General features: G+C 43.3%; 1 protein-coding gene across 3 annotated transcripts in view; it reads left to right on the top strand.

Moving 5' to 3' along the window:
• Positions 1–23,470, top strand: part of Gfra1 (GDNF family receptor alpha 1) — a 201,315-nt gene that overhangs the window by 137,431 nt on the left and 40,414 nt on the right. For all 3 annotated transcript variants that reach the window (XM_023561417.2, XM_063244810.1, XM_003479324.5), the window contains one exon: positions 309–645. In XM_023561417.2, coding sequence (XP_023417185.1) covers positions 309–645 — 337 coding nt within the window. The remainder of the gene's footprint in view (positions 1–308; positions 646–23,470) is intronic.

Below are 23,470 nucleotides of genomic sequence, written 5' to 3'. Positions count from 1 at the left end.
TTACCAAGCAGGAGCTGGAAACATTTTCCTGTTGCCTGTTTGCTGGAGCTGTGCAGGTGCCTGAGTTCCTTTGACCTCACTCCATTGCATTTACCTACACATCTTGGGGAAGATAGGGACTTGTGTGCTTCTGTGGACTCTTTTGTTTGCACTCCAGACATGTTCTCCTTGTTAAAAAATCATTAAGTAATTGGCTTTGGAATTCCTCAGATTCTAGAGTTGCCTGCATGACCAGGTGAATGGCAAGATCCCAGTAAGCAGACCCAGAGTTGAGTATGTTATCACACCTATCTTTCTCTGCTTTGCAGTGGAGCATATTCCCAAAGGGAACAACTGCCTGGATGCAGCCAAGGCTTGCAACCTCGATGATACCTGCAAGAAGTACAGGTCTGCATACATCACCCCATGTACCACCAGCATGTCCAATGATGTCTGCAACCGCCGCAAGTGCCACAAGGCTCTCCGCCAGTTCTTCGACAAAGTTCCGGCCAAGCACAGCTATGGAATGCTCTTCTGCTCCTGCAGGGATATTGCCTGCACCGAGAGGCGGCGACAGACCATTGTGCCTGTGTGCTCCTATGAAGAGCGTGAGAAGCCTAACTGCTTGAATTTGCAGGACTCTTGCAAGACCAATTACATCTGCAGGTAAGTGCTGCAGCCAGTGATGAATAAGGTGCATGAGTTCTTGGTGGTGGTGACGAGATTGGCAGTCATTCCAGCTGCCAGGTACTGGTTTTCTGTGTTGCTGTCAGGGCAGAAAATGAGGCAAGTGCTGTTCCCAGTAATGAACTGGTCAGAATCAGACCTAAAAGTGTTTCCTCTGAGCTGTTCAGATTTTTACCCTCGGGACTTCCCGTTTTTTTTTTTTTTGTCTTTTTTGGTTTTTATCAGTACTAGGGATCAAACTCACAACCGCCTGCTTGCAAGGCAGGCACTTATCCCCAGCCCCGACTTCCCGTTTTTAACAGGAGACTACTTTCAGAGGGCAGGAATTGGGACAATACCGCTGTGTGTCTTAAGGAACTCTCCAGTGAGGGTGTCACTCAGATGAGGTGAGCCTGCAGGCTATGCCCAATCTGGAGGGCACGCCACGCTCAAGTTTGTCAGGAGAGGAACCAGGTGGAAATTTGGAGACTCTTGATCTTTGGAGCAGAAAAGTGGAAGAGACCAGCCAGAGGGAGTGAGCTGGGCCCAGTCTGGAGAGGTCAACTCTGAGGATGTCTGAGTCTTTTCTAGGTCAGTCTTGTAGCTGTGAAGAGTGGTGCCTTCTCACTCACCTCTTCTTCTGCCCTGCAGCCTCCTGCTAAGCCTGAGAGCTGTTGAAAAACCTTCATTTTCTCTTCTTTTTTGGTCACTTATTAATTTATTTTAATGTTTGAAGGAGTCTATAAGCATACCCTGTTAAAAAAGAGATAAGAGAAGCATTTTAGAACTATGTAGGGTGAAAAAAAAAATACTCTTTCATTCTACATTCTGTTCCCTAGCATTCTGATGCCTATTGTTGACAACTTGAAATATGCCCTCCCCCCAGAACTGAGGGTTGAATTCAATTGCTAGTCAAAGCAAGTAATTTTGATGACCACAAATTGAGTCTTTGAATACTAAGGTGATGCATGTGCCTTGTGCAGAAGAGCAGACAGTATCCAGGGCTGGAGATTCAGTCAGGCATCATATTGGATGGCACTTGCACGTTGTCCCCAGGGTAGGATCCAAGAGCCTTCAGGGAACACCATCTCTGACAAAATCCTCTGCACGCAGTAAGTGTTGAACAGGGTAGGTGAGCATGTAATGAAGTGATAATTTTCCTACATGGTTCTCATTTTAAAAGAACCCAAAACAGGCAAATGTGATATGGTGAGGATTATAGTTAGCTGAGCTTCTGATACATTGTTTTATTCTGATAGAATGACATCCATTCTTTTTATTTTTTTAATGATTTTTTGTTTTATGAAGAAAACACAAAATTTCATAACAAAATAATAAGGCAATAAAAATATTTAATACACTGTGTATCACTGTTTTCAGAACAGTTACAGAGTACAAGATATAGACAGGGAAGATTCTTTCTTACAAAGAAGAAACAAACAAAATGGCACAAAACTTTCTTTTCAATGAACTAAAAAACTCCTAATAGTAACAAAGGAAAAGTAAAATCCTTTTTGTCTATATAAGATTCTCACTTTGAATATTTTCTGGGAATGATATTCATCTACTTTGTTTAAGATTGGAAGCAAGTAACCTGCTGTATGAGGAGAGTTCAGATAACCAGGCCTCAATGAATGGTTTGCATTTTCTTGTGAGCAACTGCAAGAGATTCTTTCTCACTTCCTACCCCTTCATTCCCAAGGATGAGGCTATAGGCTAGGAGCTAGGATGGGTGTGCTAGACAGATCCTGAGGACCAGACAGGGCCTCAGCAAGCCAGCTGTCCAAAGTGTCAAACTCCTAAGTGCAGCTGAGGGACAGGACAGGAAGAAGCTGTAGGAGCTTGGCCCAGGGTGCAAAGATCAGTTGGAGCAGGGGACTCTAAAATTCTCAGAAGGCTGCTAAATCAAGAATACAGATTCCTGGGCCCTTTTACCCACTGAGCAGAAAGCATCTCCCTTCCATGAACAAGACTGAGTTTTTAAGATCTGTGCTTGGTTTAAAATCAGATAGTTCCTCTCTAAGCTAGGGGTGGAGAGGAGGAGCCAAGTGACCTGGTCCTACCTGGAGAAGGGAAGCTGTGTGGGGCTGAGATGGAGCAGTAGCTAAGCTTTTGTTAAGCAAAGGCTGGGAGGAGGGAAAGGAACCTTGCTTCTCACAGGTTTATCTTATTCAGGAGGTCCAGAGAAGGTCTGTGAGCCTCCTAGGCAAGCCAAAAGCACATCTTGGAGGTTAATTTGCATTCCCCAGTCTATCCTGCTGAAAGAATCCTAGGAGTTCAGGAGGTCATATTTTTTTTCTTATTAATCGATAGTAAAAATAGCCAAGATTCTGGGAACTTGGAGGGCTGTGGGGTCCGGGGTCAAAGGAACCAGTAGACAATAGGGTGATTTGGCTGTGTCTGGGGCTCAGATTAACCTGGTAGAAGAACAAGTTCTAGAACAGCAACATGCTGGTAACAGGGAATAGACACAGCAAATGGGGCAGAAATATACAGCAGCCACAGGGCAGCCCTTGCCTGACAGTTGATGCACCTCCTCATACCAAGATTGGGATGGAATATGCAGTGGGCTGAAGGCTCCCTGGGCTGGGTTGCACCTGGAGACAGTGTTGATAGTCCTGTCATGCTTCTAGATCTGGGTGGAGCTCAGAGGCATTTGAAAATCCAGAGTTGGGCTATGCAGACTCCTTTACCAAGTGAAATTTGGCTTAGTGCGATGGATAGGCTTTCTACCCTGGCTTGAGTCTTTCCTGAGATGGTGAATCAGGAACTTCCCCCGGTGTTATCTATTGTTCGGTTATTTAGCTCATAGTTTCTTTCCAGAGCATGGACTTATTACTTATGATTACCTCTTCCCTGTCCAATGTGGTAAATGTAATTTGAACTGCTAAGTTGGCTAGCCATGTTCTGTTTCATCAGATTTTATTAATCTTGTCTTTAATTCTATGCCTTTTATTCCATCTCTTTTCATTGTGTCTCCAGGAGGCCATTGTACAACTATTCAAGGAAGCATCTGGTACTGGCTGGAGTCTGGGGTTTGAGGGTTTCTGGTTGCAGCCCCTCTAGCCCCAGCACAGTCCCTGCCTGCCCTGATGACTTCAGGCCTCCTTTGAATTCTCCAAAGAAATGGATGCCAGGAGGGAAAACTGCTTCCTAAACGCCACATTCTTTGAAAGCTCACACTTTCAAATGCTTAGTTTCCATCTTCACATCAGCGCCTATCAAAGAGAGGCTCAAGCTCATTAAAACGTCCCTGTATGAAATGTTTTCTTATTCTTCGCCTTCAGGTTTCCTTCTCAGGGTCCCATGGTGCCTCTGCACAAGCCCTGTGCTTTTCTTCCTTATGCCTTCAAACAGATGAGAGGCAACTAGAGCTTTTCTTTTGACTTTGTTTTCCTTTTCCCTTTTCCCTTTTAGGGAAGCTGACAGGTTCTTTTCTCTTGGGGTAGTTGGGAAAGGAGAGTCCTCGCCTGTTCAGGCCTTCAAGCTTGTCTATAGCAAAGCAAGCACGAAGGTATTATTAGAAGACTGTGATGAAATTTAAAAGCTTCATATTCCTTTCCTGGAGCACGGTGTCTCCCCTGTCAGCTTTCTTCTGGTTGCTTTTCTTGCTGCCTGGAAAGATGTGACTGCTGTTTGACCAAAAGGAAGCATCTACTTTTATTCCAGATGCAAATTGTTTTATATACATAATTTGCCTTTTTACCTTTCCTCTTCACTTCCAAACTCTCATAACCAGAGCACTGAGTCACAGCCACAATGCCATAAATTTATTCATGTCTCTCCTGTTTTTTTCTAATTAACCACATAGATGTCCTAGGTATTTTTCATGCCTCTTCTGTTTCCATCTGAGATTCACAGAGGTATGATCCAATCACATTCTGCATCCCGCTCCCAACCTCCACCACCACCAAAATACATACAAACATACACACATACACATACATAATGGAATCTAGGGGACTATGGGGCATCCCACCTAAGTCCCCTTACAGCTTTATCTGCTTCTGTAAGCTGTCCCTGTTGAGAAGAGCCTAGTGTATGCTTGGTGGCTTGGCAGTTGTGACTGTCTCGGTCAGTTTGCACATACAGCAGAGGGATTGTGTTCCTGGGTAGCATAGGAACAGGTCTTACTGCACACTCATGTGTGCAGCCATGGTTCCCCAAGGCACAACAGTGTGCCCTCAAAGAGCTGGGTCCCAAAGAGCTCCAGGGAGGGCTAGCATTTACCTTTGTCAGTAGTACAGATTTTCCCTTTCCTGACCCTGTGCTCCTAGGACAAATTGAGTGTTGCATGTGCATTCAGCAGTGCTAGGATAGCTCATTTCTTCTAGGGAGATTCTGATAATATTAAACATCACAAAGGAAGGAGTCGAGGGCTCTATGCCCTTTTTTCCCAAGGCTTTCAGGCCCTACTGGAGATATACCTCTTCCTCCAGGTGCCCTGCCGTGCATCCCCATAGTTTCCAAAAGTAATGACTTTGATCAAGTTACCAAGTATGTGATTCTTCCTTTCCCCAAACAATCAGGATCCTGTCATTATATTCTGGAAACCTGGGGAATTTTTAGCAGACCCAGGAAGCATCCTTTGGTACACCTGTGCCAAAGTTTCTCCTCCTCTACCCTAAATCAACATCGCATTTGCACTCTGGAGTGACCCTGTTACGTTTAAAGGAAATGTATTGCTATTAATTTGTTAACTGGGAACACTGAGGAAACATGTCACAAAACAGTGCAGCAAATTTCTGCTCCAGGTGACTTACTTGTTCTAACAGTGGTGCTGTACCTTTAAAAGGTAAAAACTGTATTTGATTTGCGAGAATCATACCCCTTTTGCACTATGGTTCTTAGAGATCAGGAATCTCCTCCACTTCCTAGGCTTCAATTCAACTCCAGAGTCAAAACTGGATTTTACATTACTGTATGGGTGATTGTCTTGATATGTGGCAAGTGCAGGAGAAAATGGCTCAAACGATAATTAATACCTAAAACTAGATGGGTAGATTAATTTGGTACTTAATTTTATTTTACACTGATTCATTCATAAATGGAAGTCAGCAATTAGACAATGCAAACTTTTGAACCATGGGAAAAAAGGTTCAGGAATATGAGGAAATACAAGTAAAACATTTTCCAGTTCATTTGAGCACTTTTCATTTCAAATGATTACATGGATGTCTTTAGCAATGCAGAGTACTGAATGGGTTGTTTTTAATGTGTCCCACCTGTGAGAGCCTCCTGCCACACTGTCTCATATGCATGCGGGCAGAGGATTCCTCAGGAGGTCTGGAAGGTCCTCTGATGTCTGCTGGCACCCTTGTCTTCTTTGACTCCATCAGGCCAGGAGAGCATTCTTCTTGCCAGATCCTCTGGACCCCACTCACAGTCTGCTCCTCGTGATGCACAGCTGTTTAGTACCCCTCACCAGAGGAACCTGAGCTGTGGATCAGGGGCGCCAGCTGCTCCACATTGTCACCTGGTATCTCTTTCCTTATATCTCTTTTGGCAGAAGACTTACAAAGCCATTTGTCTAGTCCTGATTTAGTGAGCCAGTCACTAAAAACACCTGACTAGATTTACTCCATATTCTTCCTCTCTCCAGCTGGCCCCTCCTTGTCCAAGGTCAGGGTGTTTGCCTCTCATCTTCCCTTCTTCCACCTGTCCATATCCTCTCAAAGTCACTTTTGCCACTTTTGCTTGAAGACAGAGAGAATCAGAAATTCCTTTTCTTTACATTTATATATCATGTTGATTATAGGATCCATGTGCACAGATGGAGTTTTGGCACCAGAATTGTGTTTTTCCAGTTTTAAGTATTAAAACAAATGCAAAAAAAAAAAAAATGCAATGAGATCATTTCAGGAAGACAGCTAGCCCATTATTGGGGAAGGGATCTCATGGTGAAAGGATCTCAGGAACTTTATTCAGAACAGGCCTTGTTGGCTGAGAACCAGGGAGAATGAAACAGAAAGAAGGGAGCTGAATTTTAGGGAGTAAGATGTGTGTGTGTGTGTGGTGGTGGGGAGGAACTATTCATGACGACGAGGGAAAAAACTCAATGGGCTTAGGAAGGCAAGACACTGGGGCCTCCAGTGCCATGCTGACCTGTTAGATTTTATCCATCAGAGGCCTGGAGAGTATCAGAGGAATCCATGTAGGAGCAATGTCAAGGAACGAATTGGCGGTGTGGTAGGAGATTTGTTGAGTGAAGTAGATGACAGATTATTTTTTTAAAGACCAGAGAGAACAGGACAAGAATTTGAGAGATATAATAGGTAACATGAAAGGTAATTTCTAAATATTTGCTGAATGAGTAAATAAGTAATTTTAAAACATGATTGGATTTTAGAGAAAGAGCCTGGTACATGGGGATAGATTTTTAGAATCAGCCACACTAAGTCTGTTGAAGATGCATAGTAGGATTTGTTCCCTAGGACAGTGGATGAGAAGAGAAATAGACCAAAGACTGAACTTTGGGAACACCAAAGTTATATGGAATAGAATCTAAAGAGTTGGAGAAAACAACCAAAGACTTTTGGCAAAGCTGAGGGCAGGAGAGTCTGAAAAAATAAAGTGTAGCTACTGGTGTCAGTTATTCAGGAGGGGAGAATGCATAGGGAAGCTAGATTTAACATGTAGAAAATCTGTCCCTTGATCAGTTCTTCTTTCCATGTCTCCCTCCCTACATGTATCTATCCATCAGGCTATCCATCTCATTTTTATTCCTTCTTCTACCTACCCAGTATCATTCATTTATCCTTCTGTTCAAGCACTGATCCATTCATCTATCCTTTTAACCCTCCATCCATTCTTCCCTCTCATCCTTTGTTCATCTTTCTCTCCTTCCATCTGTTCCTCTATACATGCCTTCCATTGATCCATCCATCCATCCATCTATCCATCCATCCATCTAGGGTACATTTACTGTACTGGGAATAAAGACTCAGTATCTCATCCACAGTCTCTCAGTTATTGCAGCAGAATATCATAGTTTCTGGTCAGAAATGTACAAATTACTTTTGGAGAACAAAGGTGAGAACTTCCAGCTCAACTGGCTGTCAGCAAGGCTTGCTGGAGAAGATGTCATTTGAGATGGGCCAGAAGGTTGAGTGACATGGAAGAGAGCAGCCATGTAGTCACAGACAGAAGCCAAGGGCTATGGTGAGGGAAGGAATGGAGGTAAAATAACAGCCGACCAAGGGTGTTGATGAGTGACCCTGGGCTTCACGCCTCACTAATATAGTCTCGGATTAACTCAATCACCAGTAAGGCGAGGAGCAGTGGATGTCTAGCCCAGGGGGCACCCATATCCCTGGATCAAAGCTAGAAATTAATCCATGCTTGCTAAGTCTGAAACCTGGTTGTTGTCACTAGATCCCAATGATTGTCTTTCATGACAAGAATACAATGTTCTTACACTGTTCAGCCTTACTACCTTTGGTTCCAGACAGCCAGAATGATAATCCTGGCCAGCCTCTGAGTCCAGACACACGTTATGGCTCAGTAACTAAGACAGCATCTATTTTAAAGAAGGTTTTTACAGAGCTAGAACATAATGTCCATCAGAGTCTCTTAGCTTCATTTTAAAAATAAAATAAAGAGAACCTATTCAGGTAATACGTGCTCATTAAGTTCTTACTTTATCTAATTTCCTCTTGAGTACTAGTTGCTTATTACAGAGTGGGTGTTCTGTGACAGCTTACTGATTTTGAAAGAATTGCATCTGCAAATGGGAAAAATACCTTGCCATATCACACTGATTTTTAAACTTTATTTTTAACTATTTACCTGGGCATGCTTACTGAGCTCAGTCTGTGTGAGTGACAGTGAGGGTCCCAGACTGAGGCTCACTTGTTCTGAATCTGAACTCAATGCTACACTGTCTTATGAATTCAGAATCCTTGTCCCTCATCCACTCAAAGGTGATGGACCTCAGGGTCCTAACCATATCTTACAGGACAGGTGAATTCTTTGCTGTCACAGAGTGACACCAGCTCTAAATAATTCATGGTTATGGCCTGTGCTGCGGTCATCTAGGAGTTTTGCCCTTCTGCTTTCTCCCTGCCCCGTGGTCATGTCATTTATCATCAGGAAAACCCTCTGTTTTGTGGATTGTACCTTAGTATAGTGCTGGCAAGTGCTGTGATAGAGACAAGACCTCAGGATCATTCAGCAAATGCTAAAGAGGGAAATTGGTAAGGTGCTTGAAGAGGGCTTTCAGGTCCCTGGACCTCAGACCACCTAGTCTTAGACTGGGGGAGGTTGAGAGAGACCTCAGTGGATCCCCTCTGCTGCTCTATTACATAGCACATTCCTCTTCAAGGGAGACTCTCCTGCTCTGCCCATTGGCTGTTTCTTGTACAAGCAACCCTGAAATGCACAGGCATTATAAACCAGCCTCATGCTCTCTAAAGCCCAGACCTAAGTCCAACCTTTCCTTCCTCTAATCCCAAAAGAAAGAAATGCTTGTTTCATATAACTCTCTTTTCAAAGTTATTTCATCTACTAAGTAAGAAATGGGATACAAGTGTGGAGACCCCACTTTTAAGGGGTTGCCATTAGCCATGCCAGCAACTTGCAAGTGCTGATGGCATTCGGTGTTCATGGCATGTTGCCCCATAAGCTTCAGGTGTTCTGGCCCCCACAGCAGACAGTATTTCTGATTTTTGATTATGCACGATTTGTATTTGACACAGCACATGCAGCCATAGACACAGAACAGTCTCATTTTTGTACCTGAAGATCTGTCCTTTTAGTTACTGGTGCTGACATGTATTCCAGGAGAGGAGTTTTCCTTTGTTTAATTAGTATCCACTAACTTGAGCACCCCTGAGGAGGGTAGGGCTGGGCTGGGCAGTGTAAATACCAGGTCACCTTCTTTAGAGTAGGCGCATTTCTCACGTAGGTCCTGGAGACCTGCCTACACCTTTCGCAGCGTGGCTGAGAGCTAAGGAGCAGGAGTCATTTCTTGCATCACCACACCTTTCCCTAAGCCCAGGCCAGTATGTGCTTAACCCCCACCTCTACATCCCAAGTTAGGTACCCTGCAGGCATGCTGGCATTTACATTTCTATGAGGCATTTCCAACTCAGTGAATGGGAAATGACTTCCAAAAGTAATTAATTATGCAGAAAATTTTGCATTAAAAAACCCAAGAATTTAAAGGAATCATCAATGTGAAAAGTGCCCTGGGAAATGTTTTATGACCCCAGTTGCTGTTCATGTAAGTCTTTGTGAGTAAGGCAGAACTGGTTTTGCACTGTGGTTATGAAATGGGCAGTTTGAGGCCTCAGTTTGCATCCCATGAATGGAGGTGATGATGCCATCTTAACAGAATTGCCTTGAGGGTTTAATGAAGCAAGTACCTTAGCAGAGCATGCTCAGTAACATTTGTCTCTTTCATCTTCGCTTTCTCTACAAATTTTTACCAAAAAGAAGAAAGAAAGATTCTATATATAACTTTGCCCACAATAGCAGAGACTTTTAGAGTAAGTTGAGGGTGCAGATTTTTGTGCACTTTTATGCACCCACAGCCCTAAGCAGTGTGTGAAAATACCAGTGCCATTCCTAAAACCTCTGCATCACGCTTCTCAATGTTTGTACCACCAGGGAAAATTGGAGAGTGGGGGAAAGACAAATCTAGAGGTGTTTGGAGCGTATATTTATCTCTAAAAACATTTATGTCCAAAATATACAATTATTGCCATGCAAAGATACACAGAGAGATTTGAGTAGAGCTGGCCACCAGATTGCCGGGGCACAGTGCAGACTGGTGAAATTCACTATTATTGAGAATGAACAGCCATGGGGGGCCAGTACAGCCTCTTGAGCATGTGCCTGCCCAGTGACCTGGAGTAACTGTGAATAAGTGGCATCTGAGTCATTTATGTGAGGGAGCCCGCAAAGGGCAGCCACTGACTCAGTGAGACTGCATCCCAGAAACCTCCCTCCCACCACATGACTCTATGCTGTGAGTCAGCTAGTCATCTTGTTAGGATGTGAGCCACAACCGGGGGTAGAGTGACTTGTACAGGACTCAGGAACTTGGAATCTGCAGAGCCAGGGACATCATTGCTGGCAAGTGTGGATGACGTGGATGTTGGTGAGGTGACAATGAGCAACATTTCTTTGACATTTACTCTCTGCCAGTCATTGTGCCTTGCTCTTTACAACAACCCTGGGAGTGGGAGCTGTCCTTATCCTCCATCGCACAGTTGAGGAGGTGAGATCTTGAGCAGCTTCAGTGTCAGCCAAATGGTGCAGCTGACACTTGAGCTCTGAGGTTCTGGTGGGCTTCAGAGCCTGGGTTCCAAATGCTGTGATGCCCACTTCTGGGCAGAGAATGTGTATCTTTAATCCACCCACATGACTCCTGGAGCCACACAGGGCGAGTGGAATTAGACGATGGAAGTGACTTCGTTTTACTTTTTACTTAGTTTTTTTTTTCCAATAAAAATGTTTAAGGGAGGGACTTTTGGTTCTTGTCAAGATAAGACTTAAATAGCTCTTGGCAAATACATTTCATTTGTCATTAAGATAGTGTTCTCAAATGTTTTGATTCCTGGACTCCTCTTACATCCTTGAAAATTGCGAAGGTTCTCAGAGGATTTTTTAATGGGTTAAACCTATTGATATTTACTATATTGGGTTAAAGCTTAGTTTATATATCAATCACTTCATTTAAAAATAACATCAAGGAGACCATTACGTGTTACTACAAATAACACAACCTATTTTTATTAGAAATCACTATGTTTTCCAAAAGAACAAAGAAAATTTAGGCAAAAGCATGACAGTTTTATACTTTTACAAATTTAATGTTTGTCTAGAAGACAGCTGAGTTCTTTTATCTGCTTGTGCAATTTTTCACATCATGTAGCCTTTGGCAAGATTCCATGGTTGTCTCCTGAGAGAATGACAGTAAGCAAGGTGACTTAAGTCTTCGTGGGACCAGGGAAACAGTCTTCACTGACACCCAGACTGGTGCTTTGAGAACCCTTGGGCCTCACTTTGAGAACTGCTGCACCAGATGGGAGGAGGTAGTTTGTACAACAGCAGGGTGCACTAGCACCCCCAAGGTCTCTTTGAACCAAGACTGTGTATGCCTGTGGCTGCATCATGCCACATCGGCTCAGCTGCAGGAGGTGAGGCCATGGGGCATCTCAGGGAGCAGGCCCTGAGCTTCTCCATGTACAAATGGGCTGGGCATTAGAGAGACTCTGGGCTTCTGCTGACAGCTGTGGCAAGCTGCAGGAGGTAACTCTGCTTTGTTTCTTTCTTTGAAGAGATGCTTTCCTGACCTGACAGATTGCACCTTCATAGATGGTCTTTTTCTCCAGAACACTGAAGGATTTTACCGTTGTGTTTTGCTTGGTCAGGCTGATGAGTGCAAACTGTTTGTGCTCCCAAAGGTTGGGCAGAAAATTTCTGTTTGGTAGGGGTTTGGGGAGGCACTGACTGCTTGATATACCTTGATGTAGACCATCTCAAGTGTAGTACCTCTCTGCTTTTCCTGCCTCTTATCATTTGCCATGGTAAAAAACAAGAATTGCAGTGACACTTAGCTTGGGTCCACTCTTAAAATTGGAAATGACAGGAAGCTGGATATTCAGGACTCCTGGGAGGACCTAGCAATTGGAATTCTTTCTGCAGAGTTCATGTACTCCATATAACAACTTAGAGCTTCTTTGAATAGGGATCTGGTGAGAGATATTGCCATTTCTCCAAGAAAGCTCGTTCCATTAAAGTATCAGGGCACTGTTCTAGAAAACCTTTCCATGGAATGAGCAAAAAACAAGTGGGAAACATATCACCCCATAAAATATTCAAGCTGAATCATGTTTAGCTACAAACCAGGTATGTAGTTCAATTATATTTGCTTTTTTCTAATTTTACTGGTGGTGTTTTTTTCTTATTAATTGTTGCTATTGGTTGGTTCACTCAGTAGTTCACAACTAGAGTTTCAGTTGTTTTGCAGAGTCCCAAGGGTCAGAAATGAGTGCAGTCCCTTCAACACTGAGGAGACAAACGAGTAGTCATTATTAGTGCTACACCAGAACATCACAGAGATATGTGGCTCGTCTCAGAAGGGTCATCACCAGAGAGTGGTGACTCTCCAGCTTTAACCTGTATCAGGCCCAGTTTCTGATGTGTGAGGTTCAGGATGGGGTCTGAGGATTTGCAGTAGCCTTTCTAGGCTGGTGGCCTTACTCTGCTCTTAAAGGGTCTGAAAAGCTGAGAGTGAGAAGGGGCTGGCATCAGATCAACACTGCTGGGCACTGAGATTTGGGGCAATGTGACAGCGTCTGGGGTGTGGGCTGTCAGATGAGATAGGTACAGGGAAGGTGTTACAGCTGAGGAAATCAGAGCTCTGAGCAGGTACAACACTTGAGAAATTTCTGTGCTGTACTGAGTGCAGCTGTGTTTGGCAGGCTGTGAGAATTCACTGCGAAGGGCTCTAAGGGCCAGGTGATAGTTCCTCCCACACAAAGGATATCAATATGGTAACCATTAATCTGTTTGTTTGCTGCCTAGACTGGCCCCACTCCCCATTGTGACCTAGCCCTTACTGCATGTGAGGAACAAAACAATTCATTGTTCATAGGTTGGTCTTGAGTCCAATTGGCTAAGTTATACCTGAAAACATAAAACAAAACAGAGGAGTTTGGGGCAATCATTAGAAAATAAATTGTCCATCTAAAACATTCTGCAGAGGAATCTTTGACCTGAGCTATTCAGGTAGGAAAACCGACATGTTTTACTCTGCTCTTCTTGTCACCTTTTCCATATGGAAGCATCTTTGACTGTCAGGAGAGGACACAGGATGAGGGCTCCCTCCACCATACCCCCAGTATGCTCAGTACTGAGAAAGCAGAAGGAGTGTGTTCTGAGGGAACAAGAGATGCCACCAAATACTTTTTGTCCATGGGATTCCATTGCCAACTCAGATAACAGCATGCCCTCCCAAGGAACCAGGTTGAGGGTTCAGGACCCAGCAAGAGTCTTGTCCCCTTGCCAGGTCTGTCCTCCTTGACGGAGAGTTTTGAGGAGCCCATCTGTTTCTTCTGGCCTCTCTGCTCTTGTGAAGAGGAGTGGCCCCTGGCCCACACTGCTCCTATGAGACTAGAAAGAAACAGCCTATGAAGAAAGCACCTGGAGAGCAGAATGAACAACATTCTCCCCAGCATGTTACTGAGCGCTGGACTCTGTGAATAATACCAGGGCACTGGCTTTAACTCTGGGTACTGCTCTGAGAAGGAGGTGCTGAGTGCCTGAATCTGTGCATGGGGGCTCTGAAATACAGGTGCATAGAGTATAGCAGCAAGGCAGTGGGGATTTGGTTTGATTCAGGCCTTGTGCCCTTCCCAGGATGCACAGCATCCACTCAGACGGGGAAAGGTCAGCAGATGTGTCTGCCCTTCCAAGAGGCTGGTCCATTCCTGTCAGTCTCTGCCAGGTGCCTCTTGGCTCTGCCCCGGGTGTGGTCTCAGCAGGGAAAGAAGGCTGATAGAAGTCTAATGGTTTCTCCCCTTGGGCTTGCAGAGAAGCAGGGCCTTAGCCCATATGACTTCTCTGCATAGTTGTCACTGGATTGCATTTGAGCCACGCTGAACAGTAACAACAGGGATTATATTTTTGATATTTTTAAACAGTAAATACTACTAAACAAAAAGAATGCCTACTAATTCTGTCTTTGCACTTTATTAGACCTCATAAAGATCACCTAAATCTGGTTTGGGCTTCCACAAGAGCACAGAATTCACATCAAAATGGCATCAAAAGTCCGAGAACTAAAATGAAATCACTGAACATTAATTTTTCTAATGCTACTGAGTGGGAGGATATAGGAGTTTGACAGCCTACAGGCTACTTTTTAAAACCTGGCTATAACTCTGGTACTATGGCCTCAGGGGCATCAATATTCTCAGCTGTGAAATAAAGCTAACTGGCTGGGAAGATCACTGCATGTTAAATGACTCAGGCTATCCAGTGATAGGGGTAGCGACAGGTTCTAAGTCAATGTAGTTGTTATACATACAGTATATGAATAGTTATACTTGGGCTGGTATTTCTTGTTATCACTGACACACTGCTGATAACAAAGGTCTATGATGAGAGATAGTTTGTAAATTATTGGAGCCATAGTGCATGGAAGCACATTCATTCATTCATTCATTCATTCAGTACCGCTTACTAAATGTCCACATTGTGTGGGTCCTAATTGTGTGTGCTTGTCTCTTTTTTTCTTGGTGTAGGCAAGATTATCAACAAAGTGCCGACATAAAGTCAAAGGTGAAGGCAAGGAGGTATGGGCAGCAAGCCTGAAGCTGTCGCCCTATTTGGCCCCAGCCAGTAGGATTTGGTGGGAGCGCCCAGAAGATGCCTTTGAGATCTTCGGGTGTGGGTCAAAATAAGCCTTGGGATCACTCAGCTAGGCAGAGAAGATGTGGATCAGTTTCTAGAGAATTGTTTTTATATATCATAGAAATCACCTTTGTCCTCAAGAATAAAGGGGGGGGGGATGTAGTTTTAAATGCAGCTGTGAGAGCTTTAGGTAAAACATAGGAAGTGGAATTGGGTGTGGGGTGCTGTTGGGAAGACAATAATAAGAATGAGAATGGATTATAAAGAAGAGTTACGGATTTTTGCAAAAAAGGGAGAGTTATCATCTTATTGCAATGGAGTAATTTATTCTTTTGACATACAGCACTGCGATTCCCTGCCTCCTGAGCAATAGTGATATTCTCTACGTCCTATCTAGGAAGGAAGATATTATGAGCTAGTTGTTTGCCAAGCTCAAAGTCTCTGTTGACTTTAAAACAACTTGCCTAGAAGAAAAATGGCCTGGTGTATATTTACCATTGAATATAATTTTCCTGAGGAAGTCTGCAAGCCCATTAAAGATTAATAGTGGATCTTATTTTCATATGTTTCTGTTTAAAATTTGCTCATGAAGGGCAGGTCGGGAGCCATTCAGACATCCATTTGCCTTTTCATTCCCTACCCTTCCCAGAACACTCAAAAAGGAGCCAGGCTGCTTTAATGTATGGCAGATGAATTAACATTCTGCTAAGCAAAGTTTGGGGTCTGGGCTCCACAGAGATAGTCAGTGTTTGCCTTTTGGGGGGTAGAGGCAAGAGGAGCAGATTTGCAAATTATTGCAATTTTAAAAGCCCGTATGCTTTAAAACTTTCATCTTCTGGGAGCCCTGAAAAATCAAGGTTTGGCTGAAGTAAGCAGCATTTGAAATAATTTCTAGAATTTACTTATTGTTTTCCAGAGCTAACTAGAGTTCAGTCTCTCTTACTGTAAACATGAGGATGCTAAGTTGTGTATGTCCCCATTTCTTTCTTTCCCCATTTCTTAACTTCCTTATTGAAAACAAACCTGTATTCAGTCATACAAACCTGTTCAGTCACCAGACCAACAGAGGACAGCGCATGGGGACCACAAGTAGTAATCTGTAAAACTGCCTGAACCTGTTTCCAGGGAGAGTGGTAAATGCTAAAAGGTTATAAGAGAAATCTCTTTAGCTTTAAAGGTAAAAATGAGCTTGGTATCAGTCATGATATTATTGAGCACATGCGGACTCTGAACACATGGCTCGCTGGTCTTGGCACAAAGTATTCCATATGACAAGATTAGCAGTGAATTCTAGAAGAAATACCAGTGTGATTATCTACACTGTGGGACTTCATAGAAAAGTAAAGGGCAGTGTGGACCCTCTATGCTGATCCAGCACAAAACAGAAGACACCGGATCCCTCAGTGAGAAAGCAGGGAGAGTCATATACAGGTGGTGGGTGCCAGGTACACCTAAGCCTGCCTATAACCTTTAAAGGATATTGTGTCAACCTGAGTTAATTAAGGTTCAGAGAAATTAAGGTACCTGCCTCAGATGGACAGCATGTGTGTGAATTGAAATTTAACTTCTATTCAGCATCAAAGTGCATATTCAAAATCGCTGCGCTAAGTCATTTGTGGTGGTGCATGCCCATAATCACAGCACTTGGGTAACTGAGGCAGGAGAATGACAAGATCAGGGGTCAAGACCAGCCTGGGCTACAAAGTGAAGCCCCATCTAAAGAAAAATAAATCCTATGGTATGACACTGTTTAACAATGTTTTAGCTTTCTATTCCTAATGTTCATAAGTTACTACGAATTTGAAGGTTTTGAACAACATGGATCTGTCCTGTCACAGGAGTGTAGGTCAGAGATGTGCCATGTTTCTCACCAGGCAGGAATCATGGTGTCTGCGGGCTGAGTTCCTTCTAGAGGCCTGGGGAGTACGCATAGCCTTGCCTTTCCTCTGCTCTCCTTTGTTGACTTATGCTGCTGCTTCTGTCTTCAAACCCAGCAAAGGCCAGTTGAGTCCTTCTTATAGGACAACAGTCTGACTTTCTTACCTGTCTCCTTTTTCCACTGTTAAAAAAGATGCTTATGATAACACTGGGCCTAGCCGTACAATCCAGAGTAGCCTCCTTACCTCATGATCCATGACCTCAATCACATTTGTAAAGTCCTTTTAGCCATGTAAAGTCACATGTTCTTAGGTTCCATGGACAAGACTGAAACATCTTCGGGTGCCAAAAAACATCTTTGGGTGCTGCACAGGTCTTTGGCTTACTACAGGTGGTCAGCCTGTTTTCTGTGCTTCTGGATTGGCCCATGTTCCCACTGCTGCACACAATACCCAAATTTAAAGGAGAAAAGGTTTAATTAGACTCACATTTTAAGGACATTCAGTTTGTGGTCAGCTGGCTCCAAAGCAGAAATACTATAATAGAATAGTGGGTGAACTTTGTGTCCAGGGTTAGAGGCCAGTTGACATGGATCCCCTTAGAGATCTAGGATGAATAGGAGGCAGCTTCTGAAATCTGCTCCTGAAGGTGGAAGGACCTGCTGAATCCTCTATGAAGCAAATACTTCACACCATTGTGAGCTAAACTTTTAAGATGAAAATAGGTTGGATATCTAGATTTCTATTTTTACTGTGGCCAAGTGTCACAAAAATCAATTTGTAATTTTTCTGTGCATAAATATCATACCTTATGAGATCTACTCTTAAAAAGTTTTAACATATTTCTCAACTGAAGTTATCTTAGCAGACAACTATTGGATAACAACCAGGAGCTTTATAATTTTTTCATCATCCAGAAAAACCTTCTTTTCTCCTTCGATTTCTTCTCTTAAAAACAAGTACCACCAAAGCTAGATTTTTTGCATTAATGGATATAGTGCGGCCTTGGTAATAAAAACAACCTTACATGAATTGGAGATGCCCCATAGGGTTGTCCATGATCTTCCTATGCTTCCATTACTGTGTACAGTGTTTTTCTCCTGCAGTTCTCAGTTGTGCATTTGGAGAGCAGCAGAGGGGGAGTCCCTGCTGAAGGGCAGCTCAGGGTCATTGAATCAGAGCTTGCTGAAAATGCCATCTAATTTGGGATGGATTCCCTAGCCAATGCCTATGAGTTGCTGTTTCAAAGTTTCAGGGTAGAAAGTAGCCGTCAAGCCTTGTCAGCTGCTTGGTAGATGTTGACTGATGGCTGTCAGTGTTTGTACCAGGTGGCTTGAGGGGGTGCTGAAATTGATCAGATGCTGGCTGGACTTCCCTTGGGGAATCCTGCAATGAGATGTGATTGGACAGGCTAAGGAAACATTGCCTTTCTACCCTGCAGCCTGAGCTCTCAACCTGGAACAAGTCCCAAAGAAAGACACATGGATGGAAACTATGTGAACTCCTCAGTGTTGCCTGACCAGCTTCCTCAGTAAGCCAGGCTTTGTCAGAGCCTCTGAGGAGGTGGGGGCTCAGAGCAGTGACAGTTGCCTCCTGTGATCCACATGCTGGGCAGACTACAAGGAGACACCTTGCAGCCAGGAGCTGCCAAGGAGCCTGGCTGAGGAGCCAGAGGAACAGCAATGATCAGGGCTTCCCTGGGGTTTGTTAAATGCCTTGTGGTTTCCCATATATCAGGATGAGGCTGAACAGGGATAGGGAAGAAGGGCAGGTGTTGATCTCTACTTGGCTACAGTGGCCTTCCTGTCCCAGGAAGCACAGGCCTTAGAAAAATAGCAGAATCTTCTTCAAACTTGTAGTGCTCTTTCCCAACAACATGTGGCTGAACTCTGGCCAAGTTGCCATGAAGGCTTCAGTTGGTCCAGGTTTAATAATCCTACCAACAGTGGGAACCACAGTTAAGAGGCTGTGACCACAAAATGTACAGAGCTCTGTGCCTCCGTGCTTGGAGTGTGTGGCTCTGTCCTGGGACCTGACTTGTCTCCCACACTCACTCTCAGCTCCACAGCCTGCTCCCAGGTGGACTAGGAAGAAAGAATGCACACCACCAAGTGAGGAATCATGAAGCAAAATAATACTCCTTGCAAAGTGTTTTTAATATGGGCTCTGATTTCCTGAAAGATGCTTTCCAGATGTGCGTTCCAGTGGGCTGCTGGAGAATAAGGGCTAAGGTAATTTTCTAAAAACAGAAAGGCAAAATCTGTTTTGTGTCACTGTACCAGACAATTACCATTCCAGTGTTCCAGCTTTGTCGTCCCTGGTCTAATATTAGCAGCATGTTTTTCAAGTTGTTTTTATTCCACGTAAGATAATAGAAATATTAACAAACTGGCTGATATTTATTCATTTGAAAAATATGTTGTTTCCTCTAGGCTTCTGAGAAAAAGTAGCTTTCCTTAAAGGGTCTTTATTCTATGAGTATATGATTGAAAGGCTTTAAATTACACTTTAAGATCCTGGATTTGGATTCCTCAGATTTGTTTTGGTCAAAACTGATGTCTTCAGTTACACAGATGTTGCCTGTACCGTGTACATAAAATAAGGGTTGGAAGGAGACAGTCCAAGATAGATGTTTCTGTGTTTAAGCTTCCTTGACAGGAAGATTTTAACATTAGAATGGGTCATAAATTGGAAAGAAAAGTGAAGGGGTGGAAATAAAACTGTGTTAGGCACCTAGATTATTGGGGAATTCTATATAATTATCATATATGTGTCTCACAGCAGACATTCTCCAGTGACTGTACATAGCCTTGGTTCTATTTTGAAGAAACTGGCTCAAAGGAATTAATTATGATGATGGCTAAGAGCATAAAAGATGGGACTGGAAACAGGTGCTTTTAGGCCTATACTTCATTTTACCTACCATAATTGACTTTCTTGAACAGATCCATTGTGGAATTTTTAGAAATCAAATGTTTGAAGTAAAACTTGAGACTTTGGAATTCTAGTGTTCACACTGGGTTCAGAGAAAAACTTTGATTTTTCATGGATATGGATCAGTAAAGGAGTTCTGTCCCAAAGCTACTACCCCTGTATGGACATTAGTAGGTCAAAAAGACCTGTTTGCTGACAGAAATGCCTGTTCTTATGTACAGTCCCATCTGCGCCCTCTGGCTCCTATGTGGGCCTGCATGGCATTCTGAGTGCCTGCTGCATTTCTGAATGGAACATGAATAAGAACATGAATAAGAAGTCTGAAGAACAGCCTAGTCAGCAGTGGCCCATGCCAGCAAGTGTGCCCTTGATGACTTCAGGGAAATCCCAGGGAAGTTATAGTTGAGCAGTCCACATCACTTTCCTGCTGGGCTCTTAAAGGCAGCTGACAAGTCCTCCTCCAGCGAATGCCATCTGCGGCCACAGCCATGAGGCTCTGAACACGTGCTCACCCCTTTAGCCTGCAGTTCTCTTGTATGTGAGATGAGGGGATTGACCAGAAAAGTCTTGTTCGCTAGTCTCAAAGGTAACGAAAATCTTGACATTAAAATCTTGGTTAATGACAGGATGGAATGTGGGTAAGACTATCAATCATGCTTTGAAAACAATCATGTTTTTGTTTTTGGGACAATTTGAGTGACCCATAGACTATATTTCTGAGATTTAAGTAGGGAAATCCTAGAGCCAAATTAAGCAACATACTTGGGAACTCTGGCTAATTAGTGTCAAAGCCTGGTTCCCATTCAGGATCTCACAATTCTTAGTTCAGGCTCAATTCCACCAGCCACACGGCTTCTGTTCAAGTATGGGATTTGTCCTGGATAAACATGTAAAGAATTAAGATAATCCGGGATGAGTTAAACTAAGTATTACTGATATATATTCTACTTGTTCTCCATAACATGATTTCCTCTAAAACAGCCACAGAAAAATAGGTAAATGATCTCTCCCCACGCATTGTCAAAAAAAAAAAAAAAATCTGTTATTTGACAAGACTTTCCCAAATTTTATCATTATAATCATTTTTCTATTTCCAGTTAGTAACTTGCTTCCTTTAATGTGATATTTTCTGCATAAGCCACTGTTTTTGCAGATTTCCTAAGGCTATTTCAGCATTTTCCAGCCCTCTCTCCCTGTTAAAGAGTGGGAGATTTTTTTCTTACTGAGGGCGATACATTTTTACATTAGTGCCTATTCATTTCTTTTTTGTTTTCTCAGAAAAAAACAATCAGAGCTCATCATGGCTGTAGTCATGGAGATTTCATGTCTCCAGAAGAAATCCAATTGTGGAGTTTCTTTGTTAACCCCACACTGGACATTTAAGATTCCTTGTTTGAATTACAGGCAGGGAAGCCACTGAAACCAATTACAGCATGATTCATGACCTAGTGTTCCTGGGTGGGGGTGCTGTGCTATCCTGAGCTGCTGGAGCTATGCATACCGTAGGTGTTCAGGCAGTGGTCAGTGGCTGGGAAGATGTGGGAGCCAGAGCTTTAGACACCTATAGACTTTGAGCTTTTCAGAGTACTGTGCACTCCACTAGCAACTCTGTCATCGCCTTGCCAGCCTGTTTTCCCTGTTAACACCTCTTTCTGCTGAGCAGTCTGTACTCTGATTTCTTCCTCAGTCTCCTTGCTGTACTGTGACTTCCAATGTAGGGAAACCTGCTCGTATTAGCTACTTTCCCATCTCCAGGAAAAATAGCCAGCATCTACAATGTAAAGGAGGAGAGGTTTGTTTTGGTGCTTGGTTATCAGAGGATTCAGTCCATGGTCAGTTGATTCAGGGCAAAAATGGAATAGCGGAAGGGCTTGGTGAAAGAATCCTGCTCACTTCATAGCAGCCAGGAAGCAAGGGGGGTGCAGAGAAAGGAGGGGAGGAGAAGAGAAGAGAAGAGAGGAACAGGAGATAGGAATATACCTTTCCTGGTCAGGCTCCCAGAGACTTATCTCCAACTAGCCTTGTCCTCCCCTACAGCACATTCAGCTGTTGATCACCAACAATCACCAACAGATTAACCCATTGTTGTATATAGCACCCTCATGTTCCAACCGATCATTTGCCAAACACCCGAGCTTTTGGGGAAACATTTTAGATATAAACTACAGCACTACCATTCCACAATCCTCCCGTCTGACTTTACTTCTATATCTCAGTGCTTCGCTCTAGTTCCTAGCTGCGCCATCCTAGGGAATCACCTACCCAACTTTTGGCCCTTGTTCCCTGCATTGCTATTCTAGCACTGGGACACAGAGCAGGTTCTAAACAAATTTTTGCTGAGCAGCTGAGAGATTCACAAAGCTCCCTAAAACTTGATCATGTTACTTCTTGGTTTCAAGTGCTTCAGGGGTTCCCACTGTCTGGGACAAACCCAAACCTACCATTCAGGGATCACTGAGCCTCCCAGCACTACCTCCCACCTGAACCATTTGTATTCTGTGGCCTGGCCATCAAGAGGAATAGCTCCTGACAAGGCATGTGTTAGGCGTGATGGCTGAGAATGAATTCTGGCTCTGGAGGCAGATGGAAAGTGGCTAAAACCTGAAGGAGTTACTCTTGTCTGTGCCACAGGTTCTTCATCTGTGCAATGGGATTAATGGTATCATCACTTAATAGGGTTGTTGTGTGGATTGAATGTGTGAATTCGTGTCAAGCGCTCAAATCCATGTCTGATACGAATACACTCTTCATATCCCTTACCCTGGAATTACTATTATTGTTATTAACATATGCTGTTTTCTTCAACCTGCAATATGCTTCTTCCTTTTTGCCTGGCTGATTCCTTCCTATCTGTTATATTTCACTTCCCAAAATATGACCCTTCTGAATTGGTTTTGGTAGCTAGCTATGGATAGTTAAAGGCATAAGTGAGAAGTCAGAAAATGTGGATTTAAATCTTGGTGCTACTGTTACTGCTTTCCTCTACTCTCTCCTTATAAAGGTGTGTTCTTTATTTGTAAAATTAGGATAATAAATAATAGTACCTCCCTCATTAGAGTTGTCAGGAAAATACGTAGTTTATAAATCTATTTAATATCTACTAAATTTTTCATTTACATCTGGTCTTTTTGTTAGCAGATTTTTTTTTTTACCTTATATCAAAAACTAGCCATTATAGGTGTAATCCTTTTACTTGTTTCTCTTGGCATCAGGACCACTGGTTACTAAGTTTAAAGACAGGATTTGCCAGGCAGGTGGTACACTCATGTAATCTCAGCACTCAGGAGGCTGAGGCAGGAGGATCACTGCAAATTTGAAAACAGCCTGGGCTACACAGTGAGCCCAAGGCCAGCCTGAACTGCCATAGCAAGACCCTGTCTCAAAAGGACAAAATAAATAAATAAAGTCTTTTTTTCATCGTTATATCACAAGTGCTTGACATATCAGTCAGTTTAGCTGTTTTGTCAATAAATGTAACCCTTTGCACGAAGTCCTATATAACAAAGGACTATGACAGGAAGGGAAGATTTCATGCAGAGTCCTCAGAGGGAGATGCTTTACTTTCTTTAAAAAATACTGAAGACTGAAGGTTGACTATGTCAGTCAGCACCAAGGAAATGCAAGAGGAAGCTGGCTCTTGAAGGACAGAG

This window comes from Cavia porcellus, unplaced genomic scaffold (genome assembly GCF_034190915.1).
Source record: "Cavia porcellus strain 051 isolate PalLab524CR breed Dunkin Hartley unplaced genomic scaffold, mCavPor4.1 scaffold_2, whole genome shotgun sequence".
NCBI lineage: Eukaryota > Metazoa > Chordata > Mammalia > Rodentia > Caviidae > Cavia > Cavia porcellus.
The sequence above is the reverse complement of the archived record's forward strand: the minus strand, read 5'-3'. Positions and strand labels throughout refer to the sequence as shown.